Source organism: Manacus candei, unplaced genomic scaffold, assembly GCF_025592945.1.
Source record: "Manacus candei isolate 608988 ecotype Guabito, Panama unplaced genomic scaffold, ASM2559294v1 h1tg000023l, whole genome shotgun sequence".
NCBI classification, from domain to species: Eukaryota; Metazoa; Chordata; class Aves; order Passeriformes; family Pipridae; genus Manacus; species Manacus candei.
Window position 1 is genome coordinate 4,169,245 of NW_026138071.1, and position 12,641 is coordinate 4,181,885.

A 12,641-nucleotide genomic window follows, 5' to 3' on the forward strand; every position below is an offset into this window, starting at 1 on the left:
TTCATAATTTTAGTTCTGAAAGTGTTCAAAAATTATTTTAATAAATGCTAAATGTCTACTTTTAAAATTTATTTATTTTTAATTAAAGAAGCCCGAAAGGAATATGATCCAACCAACAGACTGACAGTCCAGTCAACAAGAAGAAAAATGGATTCCCAAGAAGACAAATCCTGGCTCTGTTCGCGTCAGAACTCAACCTGAATTCCTGAAGATGAACATTTTATCCCCTGCACCTTCTTCTACAAGAATCATAACCTTTACACTGAGAGTGTTAGCATTTCTGTGACACAAAATTTTCCCATTTGAAAACCAGCACAGTGACACAGGCACCTCAAAAGACTTTTAAAGAGGCATGACTAAGTTTGTTATGCTTTAAGTATCATTATTACTATTTTTTTCAGCAATTTTTAAATGCTACAGATATTTACAATAATAATCTTGTGAATAACATGCTGCAATAGAATCTTCAATTTTTCTGGTTTATGCAATACAAAATTGGGTAATACCAATTCTTAAGCCAGTTTCAGCACACTGAGAAAATTGGTCACCTTCCAAAAGAAATCAGGAATGTTTTTTCACTAGCTATAAACATAAAACAGAAAGCTCTATCATGTGAACAGTGAACATCAAAGGGAAATGCAGAAAAATTGAGAGGAATAAACCTGCAAGAATGTCCAATTAAGTAATTTCCTCCAATGTTTTAAGAAGTGATAGTAAACCAAAACCAATTATTTTTAAAATATCACACAGATTTTATTATCAGGGTCTTTTTTAGCCAAATTAATAATTTAGTTTTAGTTGTGCTTGAGAAAACTTAAGTTCTCAAGTTTAGGTTAGTGTGATACATCTTACATTTTTTTTTCTAGGTTGACTGAGAAGCACCTAAAATTCACCCCTAAATAATTTCTTTTACCTGAAGCTAAACGTTCCAGAGAATCACTCGGCACAGAATTATTGAAGCTATTTGTCTCCATCAATCCTTTTATTACACAAGTAGGTCACTCACATTAGAGGCAGACAGTTACTTCTAGGAAGAGAAGATTTGGTGCTACTTACTGATTTGGGGTTCCAGGTGGAGATCGTGATGGCAGGCTCTGTGTTTCCAACCTATCATCAGACAGTGAGTTCCTACTCATTACTTCCCAGTCCATCCCACTCATTAATTTCCGTGCCAAGGGTTTACTGGGGGATCTAGAAGAAGAAAGTAAAATGACTAACCAAAAATTACATGATGTAAGAACAAAATTACACAAAATTCACCACAATTCAACTGATGTTCAATCATAGGAAACCAAACAATATGTAAGGAAATGTAATAATTCAACACTATATTTACACAGGCAGTTCTGTATTTTCTCCGTCTATTGTACTTCATTTTTTGTACTTTGAAAAGAATGCCAATGAAATAGCCACAAACTATGGTAGGCTGTGAGGGAGACAGGCAAGATGGAATATGAACTTACTAAACTTCACTAAACTTCTAATGCCTCAAAGACAATCTGACTCAAACAGAATAATCATTGAGAGGTCTGAAAAACAAAAACAAACAAAAAACCCCCTCTAGATAACACAACTATTTAGCCATCTCAGGAAAAATAAAGCACTGAAAAAATCAGTCCAGAAAAACTCCCAAAGACTTTGAAGAACTGAAAGTGGGGAATCACCAACATGGCAACCGAGCTACCAAATTTTGTTTACACATCAAGAATTTCCTCATGTGCTTTCTTCCAGAACACGTTTGGTCACTTTTAAGGCAGATACAATAATACTATATAAACTTCCTTGTGAGTAAATGAATTTCATTTGGTTTTGTGCCAGAAATGTCCTTCAGGTTAAAGGTTATTATCACCAATGTTTTAAAAGGAATTGTATTTTTTACTTGTTGCCCTTTCTTGAAATTAAGGAAACATTTGCTTCCCATTCTCCAGTCATGTTAGGATGCCTACAATCTCCTGCTGTTTCTTTCACGTATTTCTTAAGCACAAATCAAACCATACTTGCAATCTCTCATGAAATACTATAGTTCTCTTTTATACTGGAAATTATCTAATGAATCATCCAAGAGCTGCGGTTGCTTTTTTTCTCAGTGTTGCATTGGATGGATGGTTCAGTCATCCTGCAACTAAACATACCCAGACTTTTGTTGTTTGTTTTTTTTAAACTGGAATTCTTCAGCTAACAAAAAAAAAATACTTTTAAACAAGTCTTTTTTGTCCTGTATATTTTGTGTTAGTGGGTTTTTACTTTACTTCTACTACTTTGATGGTGCTCTATAGTTCAAATTGCTCCTCTGTCATTACCCAACCTTCTCTTGTTCCAGTGATACTTCAGCATTGATTCAGCAGTGATACTCCAGTGATACTACAGCATTTCATTTCCATTTGCCTTCATATTGTGTCACCGTACTCTCTAGGTTTGCACAATGAGGTGAAAACGTATTACTGTATCAGCAGTATAGCTCCATACACCCAGATCACAAAATAATTTCTGCCTTTACTGTCCTTGGGACACATGGTAACTGTTCTTTATCTTCATCATTATCACCTTACTGATTTACTGGAAGTGCAACTCCAGAAAGAAGGAACTTTGAGAAATTGAGGAACTACTTGCACACAAATTACATCTTCTGAAAATGAGAAACTTGGTTACAATATAGATTTTTGCTTCTGATGGAACTTAAAACTCAGTGCAAGCCATCACCTTGAGTAGACTGTCCTCAATATTACCAAAAACATCTACAGCAATAACCAGCCAAGCATTATATTGAATAATCTACCTTCACATGCAGAAATACATAAGATGGCAACACTGTTTGATACTAAAGGAGTGGTGGTCTCTGTGTGGAGGGTTTATTTTTATCTTTACCTCACCAAGCAGTTCTGAACACGTATCACATTCTGCTTTGCTGCTCTAAAGACTTACTAAATAACAGCTGACAAACTTCAGACAGGTAAGATAGGCTACCCTAAATAGTACTGTTTCTGGTGTTACTCCGCTTGAGGAAAAAAATCTAGTAATATATTGAGAGAAAATATCAGTTATTTAATTACTCAAGAGAAATATATCCGGTCTCTTAGCATGCTTCATGGTATTTAGGGAGTATTAATTTGATTCAAAAAGTAATTAGCTTGATATCATCACTTAAACCAACACTCCAGTTTCTGTAATTTGCTTCAAATGTGAGCAACTCTAACCACGTAGGTATTTTGCTTCCCAAACACGTAAATGTGAGCAGTTCTGAACAGGTAACCAGCAGAAGAAACCAGCAGAATTGACAGGTATGTCTAGTTCTATCCTTTCCCTATTCTTTTGTTAATCAAAGCCATGACTAGCTGGACCCTCCTGACAGCAGGTTTGCAGCCAGCAGATCAGCACCAAGAGCCAGCTCTGCCAAGAGGTAGATTCTACTATTCAAAGAAAGGGAAAAATGCACAGGACCATAATACATCCAATGCTAAATTAGGTAAGTACAGGACTGCAGATACAGGATTTTCTGACAGACATAACTACTGCACCTTATTTACCTTCAGTGTAAAAGCAACAAGTGGAATACAGGAACATTGGTGATGAGCTTTTCTTTTTTTAACGTACAACAACAGTAAAAGTGCACCATCGTTCCCTTCTTCTGTGTAATAAATTACACAGAAGTATATACAATGGGGGGAAAGTCCAAGTTTTCCCAAAAATTACATTTTTGACTGCTTCAAAAACTCCACTTGTATCTTAAGTCATAGTTTGTAACCCCGTTTATGCAAACTTCCTCATCAAACGAACACAACTCTAAAATAAGCAAAGCATCACCTTCTTCCCTCTTACAACATGCAATGTCAATAAAACTCACCTTTTGCTGTGGATAGAGTCTGATCTTTCAGCAATAATACCTTACCACCATGATAAACAGCTGCAGCATTTCTTAGCAAAGGCTTCTTTTGATTATTTTATTAACAGCTCTAACCTCAGAGTCCCACCCACTCTTGTTTGTTGCCTCAATTTCCTGTCTTTGCAGAAATTTCAAAGAAAAAATTACCACACTGCAGCACTGAACTTCTTACTGCTGTGGTTTTTTGATTTTGGTTCTCCTGTCAACACTTCTAAATCTAACAATAAGTTATTTTTTTATTAACATTTAAGATATGCTGTGAAATATTCCTAAAAATTACTCCTGTATCACTAATTTCTTACAACCTTAAAATAATTTTCTCAAGCCAGAGTGCAGCTGAGGACATGAGAGGGGGGAAGTAAAATTTAAAAAACTTTGAAATGTTTTGATAAATGTTGAAATTCTAAATTCTACCTTTGCTCAGCCTGGATGCTTCTATTGCACCCAGCACAGGAAACTGACAGGTAACAGAATAAGGCATTTTCAGATTTAATTTTTGGTGTGTATGCAGAGACATTCCTAAAAAAGTTGGAAGTAGTCTCATCTATTTGAGTAGGGACAGAAATGGGAAACTTCACCTGCCTCCCAAATCAAAAACAGTCTTCTGAGCTGTAATAGTACAGCAAATATAAAAAAACACCCCCCACAACTGAGTAGTAGGGATGAAATTACATAATGCAACTAAAAAAATGCACGACATTATAATTAGCTCAGCTACAGCACACAAAAGCTTTTGAAGACAGAATATGTTTGGTACCCCACAGCTAAAGGGCTAAACTCTTGGAGGAGCTGGGAGAGAACAAGGGTGTTGTTTGGGAATACAGGTGGGAATCTTTAAAATCATTTTTGTCCCTAAAAGAAATATAACCTGGAGCCACAGCCTTGCTTTCTATTTTGACAAGGAGTACAGGGAACACATTTCTCAGCAAAACTGGCAACTACTGCTTCAGACCAAGAGACTGACACTATATACAAATCTGCAAGGAACATCACAAATGACATGTGCAATTTAAAGTACCTCAAATTATTTAAATAACCTGAATAAGTGCATAGTTGAAGCAAGACTGAACTTTGAGAAACAAGAGATTGCAACTTAATGATAAGGAGTTTGCAAATACAAGTGACTGACACCCACTCCCTGTCACACAATGTGCCCAAAGCACCTTCCCTCAGCCCCGGAGAGGACCAGCGGAACTCAAAAGAAATAGAGCATTTTGCAGCCCTTTAAGAATTCTCTCAATACATTACTTCATTGAACCTTTTTTACTCTTATTATCTACTTCTATTAAGTTTCTGGAAATTCTTATGGGGTTTCGTGGGTTGTGAATATCCTGCAACAAATGAGGCCAAGAGAACAGCTGTAATGAAAATGATAAAAAAAAATGTCCAAAACCTAAACAACTGCAGCAACAGTCTTCCAAATGCTGAATATGCTGCTGCATAAAGATTAAGAAGATTAAGAAAACAGCATCTACATAATATATCAAATTTATTACAGAACATATCCTTTACAGTAATAATTCAATTTTTAAAAATTAAATTTAAATTTGGGAAAAAAATCCTTCAGCTAATTTTAAAGCTAAACCTGCTGACTGTAGGTTGTAATTACTTGTTTTATTCAAAAGGCTGTTAAGAAGTTTTATTTCCATGTCTTGTGCTCTGTATCTATGCTCCAGTGTACAAAGGCCAGACTAGCTGGTCATTACTTGTGGCAATCACCATTTCCCAACTTAGAAAAAACAGATCACTCAAGTAACATCTCAGTGGACCTCTCAGAGTTATTTTCTTACCATGAAATGATTCAAAGGTTTGCTTAGATAGTATTTGCTCAAATAAAGTAGGTTCTAATTAGATACTGTTAAGAAAACTGAGTGTAAACCTGGATAACTTCACAAAAAACCCCTGAAAATATTTCTTTTAGTTGATCTTAAATAAATCTTCTGATGTAATAATAATAATAATAAAAGCAATTATTTAAATTTGTTTTATGTGTCCACTTAATTCTAACGAAAGACCTGACTGTACCTTTTTTCATAACTAAAGGCAACCAACACCTAGCAGAACTTCCAGGAGCTACCAAAAGAAGCTCACTGCTTGAGAGCTTAAAAAGTTGTTCAACACCACCATGACTTTGTCTGAGAAAGACACACCAATAAAGAGAAAGAGAAAGACAAGTTCCAGGAACAAAACCCACATTTTACCTGGAAAATCTTAAAAAGCAGAATTCGTCCTCTATATGAGTACAAAAGGGATAACATCTACTCAGCACATTAACTTGAAATGTAAATGTTTAGAAGACAAAGAACTGAAGATAATGTTCTTAGATTAAACTTCTTGAACCACACGGTGTTCTAGAAATGTCTTCAAGCTTTTTCACTCTTGAAAAGACTAAAGGTCTTTCAAATGGAAAATGCATTAATTTCACACTGTGATGAGGAGGACAGAGGAAGAAGCAGCTGATTTATTAAAAGCCTTCCACGGTGTGTTTGTTACAACATGCCATTAATTTCAGTTTGCTGATGTACCCATGTATACCTCAGACATTTATCAGCCATCAACATTTCTAGGAAACTCAAAACGCGTGGATGAATGTTCTATTCTTGATTCAAAAAGCAGCAGTGGAAAATAAAATTACTGAGGATGGAAGAACCGAGTATTTCATTAACTAAAAAAGGCCAAGAAGATTCATGAAAATCAGAGCAGTTGTAGCCATGGCTTTCCGTTTTATTGACTTTATCAATTTTATCCAGCTATATATGACAAAATACAAGTGACCTCAGCAGCACTTGTTCGGTTTAGCTGCAAAGGGAAGAGTGCCATCTACTGCATAAGAGTTTCTGAAGTGATAAAAATACTCCTCAAAACCAAGTATCGGCTCTTCTCCATCCTAGTGACCTGTGGGGAATCACCAAGTTCAGAGTACAACAAGAAAAATAGTTTTTAACTGATTTACAACTCTAATTTAGAGAAATAAAACTTGGCTGTCACAGTGTTGAGTCTCCTGAGTACTACAAAAGTTGCCCCAAGTAAAAATCTAACCAGATTCCGAAAGTAAATTAAATAGAGTAAAAAATAATTTTACACAGAAAAAATTGGTTTTATAAAATCTAGCTGTTGAACCAACATGTCGCAGCACTTCTGTACCCCAGTCCTTCTGATATGCAGCTGCCTATCTGTGGTATGGCCCAGCTAAAAACCCAAATCATATTATAATACACAAGGAAAAAGAAGGGGTAGGGTGGTTGTAAGTTGTTATTGCCACTAAAATATACCCATTAACTCAATATTTTAATGGAGTATCTTAATGACAAGAGACCATTCTTTGCAATAAAGACAGTACAAAAAGGGCTAATACATGTAACAACAAACTACACAGACTGAAGGCTATTCTGAATTTTGAAGATATTTAAAGGGGCAAATATTAAAGAGTATAAATTACTTACCTTGCAAATACCCTGTCTTTGTTTGCTCTTTCTTTACCATACTGCACAGATTGGACCTCTGTTCTCCCACTGGAAAACAAAACAAAATCAAACCACTGAATCCACCATAATTAAAGAACAATTTCTTGTTCAAAATTGAACCATCTCAACAGAAAAAGCCTAAAGTTTGTTTTCAGTCATGCTTAAGCAATTGCACTAGCTTCAGTACAGTGTAACCTTAGAAAGCATTTGGTAGAAGTGTAGGTCTTGTTTCCAATTAATTTTAAAAGTAACAAATCTACTTTTGCTTTTTATCTGAAGCAATAAGAAATTTCTCACTGGATCTTTGCATAACACTTAACACTATAACATTTCCTGTTATAGCCGCTATCAGGAACTTCAAGCATCTTCTTCATACTCCTAAACTACTCCCCAAATTGCTAATAACTTAGTTGCTATTTAGTTCAGCAAAATATCACAAAGAAATTAAATAATAAGCACATCAGGATTGTATTCTTCTATGCAACTTGTCAAAACCAAGATTAGATCTTGGAACTTGCTGACTTTTCATGCAAGACCAGATGTCTTGTGTCAAATCAAAGATTCTTTATACTATTTCATAATTTCTCTTTTAGAAAAAAAAAAACTACCATTTTTTTGAGTGTCAATCAGCAGTTAAGAATTGATGACAAGATACCAGCAACACTCCTTCTTGCAGCCACTTTCCTATTAATAACTTCAGATCAAGGCACAGAGTCCCTTACACGGACATTTACACTATGAAATCAAAGAATAATTAAGTATTTTCACATTCATATTACAGAACTACTGGATGTGTGAAGAGCTGAGAAACAGGCCAACTAAAATCTCACAAAATTCAGTGAAGGGAAATGCCAAGAGCCACATCTGAGGAGGAATGAGTGGCTGGAAAGCAGGTTTACCCAACATGACTGAGACCACATCTGGAATGCTGTGTGGACTTCCAGGGTCCCCCAAGCCAAGCACAGGGCCACAAGGACTACTAAGAGTCTGGAGCATCTGATGTATTAGGAGAGGCTGAGAGAGCTGGGACTGTTCAGCCTCAGGAAGAGAAGGTTCAGGAGGATCAAATGAGCGTGTATAAATGCCAGAAGGGGAAAGTAAAAAATACAGCCAGATGCTTTTTAAGGGAGCCCAGAGAAAGGACCAGAGGCAATGGGCACAAACAGAAATATGAGGTATCCTACTTAATCAGGGCCTGTGGCAAGGATGGGGCAACAAAACAACATCATCATAACCCACCAAAACAAAACAAAATGAAATTTTTACTGTGAAGACAGTCTAACACCAGACCAGGTTGCTCAGAGATGGTGCAGAGTTTCCGTCCTTAATAATAACCACAATGATTCAGATTCAAAATCTTTATAGAAATTAAAAGATTTTCACTACAGCAACATTGAACCACATCTGAAACACTGTTCAGGATCATAGAATGCTGTTTCTCAAATGGTTACTGTGAGTGCTGGTCACAAACCAGATGCTATAAACAGTTAGCCACTGAATTACTTTCCTCTTTATACATTTATGCAATTCACAAGTGTGACAGAAATAGCCTGTTATTGTGTTTTCTAGCTTTTCATCATCTCCCTTTGTACGTCACAGACACTGCTGCCATTCTAGATGGATGATTAGTAGTAGCTCTGTTATTCTCTATTTCAGTCCCAATTTAAACCATTGGCATCCTGCATTACTTGCAAAGACAGTTAACTCAGTCATTGAACTGAGATAAATTTCTTAACTAAAAAGCATAAAACAGCAAAATCCAACACCACCCACTTCAGCATTACTCCAGTATTATGGAGATTATAGTTATTCCAGAGTCATTCTGTGCACTTCCAAGCTGTTTGCCTGTACTGTTAAGTTCATCCTTAAAAGTTATGGAATTAATTTCATCCTTATTTTCTAAAGTTCTGGTTTTGATGTATGTCTTTTGTCTTTACCTAGTTCCTGTTTGTATACATCGAGCTTAAGTGGTTTTCACTCCTACAAGCTTCTTTTCAGTGATTTCTATTTGATCTTTATTTAGGTCTGTTTGGTCGCTGTTGCTGCAAACAGTATCTGAGACTCAACAGGTTTCATCAAAAACACCAGGTCAAAGACTTTGAAGTTTTGAGACAACATTTTTAAGATAAACATAACCCAGCAGGTAAGCAGGCCAAGTAATGCAGCCTGAGAGACAATATCAGAGTACTAGTGTAATAACAACCACTAATAATACAAAAATGATATTTTTAAGGTATCTTAGAAAATTACTGACATTTGAAGCTTAGGCCAACAGGGAAGGGGAACAGTTGCAGGATTCAAAAGCTACTTGAATTATGGCACCTTTTAATACAGATTCTAAATAATTTCTTATGTTTATTGATGAGCTGCCTATTCTCTCATATTATTTCCCACATATTTCAAATCAGCACTTACCAGTACCGGAACTTGGAACCCAAAGTGAAATAATGTGCAAAAAAGTTCTTCTGAGGAGGGAGTGGTCTGTCCAAGCGGAAGAACGTGTGATGTTCAACACAAGCTTTCCACAAATTCTTACATGCTCGGTAATTCACCATATTGAATCCCAGTAATGTTTCTCTAGATTCATGCTAAAAAATGAGAAAAATATATTTCAGATAAACATTATTCCAAGTTACTTTTGAAACTAATATAAATATTTTTGGCTTGGGGATATTTTTTTAAAATCATGCTTTTTGAAGTGGTTCTCTAATTTTACATTAACTTCATGTACAACAAACCCTTTGAAAATACCTTTACATTTTCTTTAAAGGATTTTTATGTTCCCTTGGGGTTTTTTTTTAAAAGAGTCTGCTCAAAGGTTAACAGTCTGTTTTGTGATATTGAAACAAGTCTAGATAGGAAGAAACTACATTAAAAAAAATCCTGTGATTTGAGAGTTCAAAGACAATATGCCTCTGTGTTTCAAAATTGCTATAGTTAAGATCAAAAACTGTCACGCATATGTGGCACTCAGAGACTGGGAACAGGTATTGATCTCAAGAGCAAGGGATGTGCCTACTTACAGGTGATTAATTAGGTTCCTGGTAAATTCAAGAAGCAAAATGGCAGAGCAAGCTCAGCTATTCTGCCTGTTGAGCTTGATTACAGCCTTTGTAAGTCAGGAAACATCTGATTATGTTCAATCTTCTTTCTCTTTACAGTACACCTTAACTGATTTCACTAAGCAGTAAACTCCTTTTCCAAGTTAAGCTTTTGTTGGCCTGCTCATCTTTAAATCTGCTCAGATACCAAGGCACAGACCTACAACTCTTCCCCTAGTGTTGTATTCGGAAAGTCATGACCAATGGCTAAGAATGACACTGCATTTTCAACCACATGATGAATTCAGGGTAAAATAAAATGGATTTAAAAAGGAAACAGCGAAATCTGAGTACTTATTGATGAAATTTAAGAAATTATATTTAAGAAACTGAAAACTGGCATTTTAATTCAATTTAGAAAAATTACTTGTATTTCTGTTCTTAATTTCCAAGTATTGCCAACTGTTCCCTGTATTTTCTAGACATGTTAACAGCTATTTAAAAATTGCAAGTCAGAAACAAGGTAACAGAAATCAAGTCAGTTACCTATGCACTTATAAAAAGCTTTGTCAACAATGTAAAAGTACAAAATAAACAAGATAAATTACTATTCTGTAAGAGAGCAACTGTGCAAAATTATGGACTGCCCTCATCTGGATCCAGTAAAGGACAAACCAGCTAAGATTTTAGATTCCAAGAAAAAGTTCTTATGATATAGCAAATTTTCATGTTCTGTCAGCCTTTTAAACAGCTGGAAAAGAGAATTTGATAAGTTATATGAGCCAATGATAATGCATTTTAATGTCATTCAAAGCATTATAATTATGGGTTGGAGAAAAAAAAAATATATCCTGCTGTTTCTCCTAGTTTGTATTCCAAAAATCAAGCTGATCTGAATCTCAAGCCACCATCTGATCACTAGATTAGACATGAAGCACGAAGGAGGAGCTGGTATGGCAGGATGAGAAGGAGCTGCAGCTACATCAACTTAATTGTAATGCGAAACAGCACTTTCACAGGAACTTGGTGTGCTAGAGCTTTAAAGGTACCTTAACAATAGTTCTATTCATAGCTTTTAAGGCTTTCATTGCAGTGCAGAGAGAACGGATTCTCAAACCCAACTCCTTCATCTCAATTACTGCTAGAAAACATTGTTTAAGGTAAAGAATAATATAGGATATTGCTTCCTAAATGCACCCATCCTTTCCCTATTCACCCCTGCAGGTTCTGTAATATCCAAATGTAACTCAGGCACTTGAAATTCATCTTTGCTGATGATTCTGGGGTGCAAGATTTGGTTCTACTGCTGGATTTAGAATAAGATTGCCTCTGTATTGCCTGAAAATAGTAGGCTTGAATCTATGTGGCCTCAGCAAAAGGCCCCAAGGTAGCACTTCCACTGTCCACAGTACTTCAGCCAAAAGCACATAAAGTAACAGGACAGTCACACTGCAGCCTATGAAATGTTTTTACAGCACAAGGCTCCAGGAAGATGCAGAATGCTCTGTGGTATGACAGTGACATACAGGTATTTCAGGGATTTTCAGGCATCTCAGGTCTGCTGAGGGCAGTGTTAGAAGACTGTCACAGGGAGTCACAGCTGGATTCTGCTCCAAAATTATTATCTTACTAATTCTGCCCATGGGTTCTGTTAGAGGGAGGAAAACAGGCTTCTTGCTATGGAGGGGAAGAATGAAGCAGTTGGGATGCAATGCTTGGAGCTCAAGCACAAAACTACAAGTTAAGACAAACAGGGATAGGGTAAAGTCAAGTCCAAGCCATCTTTGTGGTTCCTTTTATTAAAAACACAAACGAAAAAAAAACCAGGCTAGATATCGGTGTCCCCTCTCACACAGAACAGCTCAGTGCTTGAACACGTACCTTGGGTGGGGCCATTCATTCAATCCCACCTTTGCCTGACTTGAAACAGCGACCTCAGAGCAGATCTCACTGCTCAGGAAAGAAATTAGGTTGAAAAACTTATTCTCTAGTAAGTCTTTTTCACTTTGGCTAAACAATCCCAGAAGAAAGCGTGAATTCCCTACCCCATCTCAGAGAAATAAAAAGACTTCTGCTTTTTAAGTGGTAGATGCTGCAGACTCAATATATTCCACAAATAGTGGGCAAAAGCCCTGTGAAAGCTTAAATGCAACACAGATTCTGACAGCAGTATTTGCTATTCACAAAAAAATGCAACAGCAGAAACTTTGATAGGATTAGGCAGCAATCAATTAGGCATCTAATGAACATCAGTGT

General features: G+C 36.2%; 1 protein-coding gene across 3 annotated transcripts in view; it reads right to left on the minus strand.

Moving 5' to 3' along the window:
- Window positions 1-12,641, minus strand: part of PTPN4 (protein tyrosine phosphatase non-receptor type 4) — a 110,109-nt gene that overhangs the window by 28,757 nt on the left and 68,711 nt on the right. For all 3 annotated transcript variants that reach the window (XR_007904465.1, XM_051787011.1, XM_051787012.1), the window contains exons 12-14: window positions 9,760-9,932; window positions 7,324-7,392; window positions 1,057-1,191 (exon numbers count right to left, since the gene is read on the minus strand). Coding sequence is in view for 2 of the 3 variants with exons in the window: in XM_051787011.1 (XP_051642971.1) it covers window positions 1,057-1,191; window positions 7,324-7,392; window positions 9,760-9,932 (377 nt within the window). In the remaining variant the exon portion in view is untranslated. The remainder of the gene's footprint in view (window positions 1-1,056; window positions 1,192-7,323; window positions 7,393-9,759; window positions 9,933-12,641) is intronic.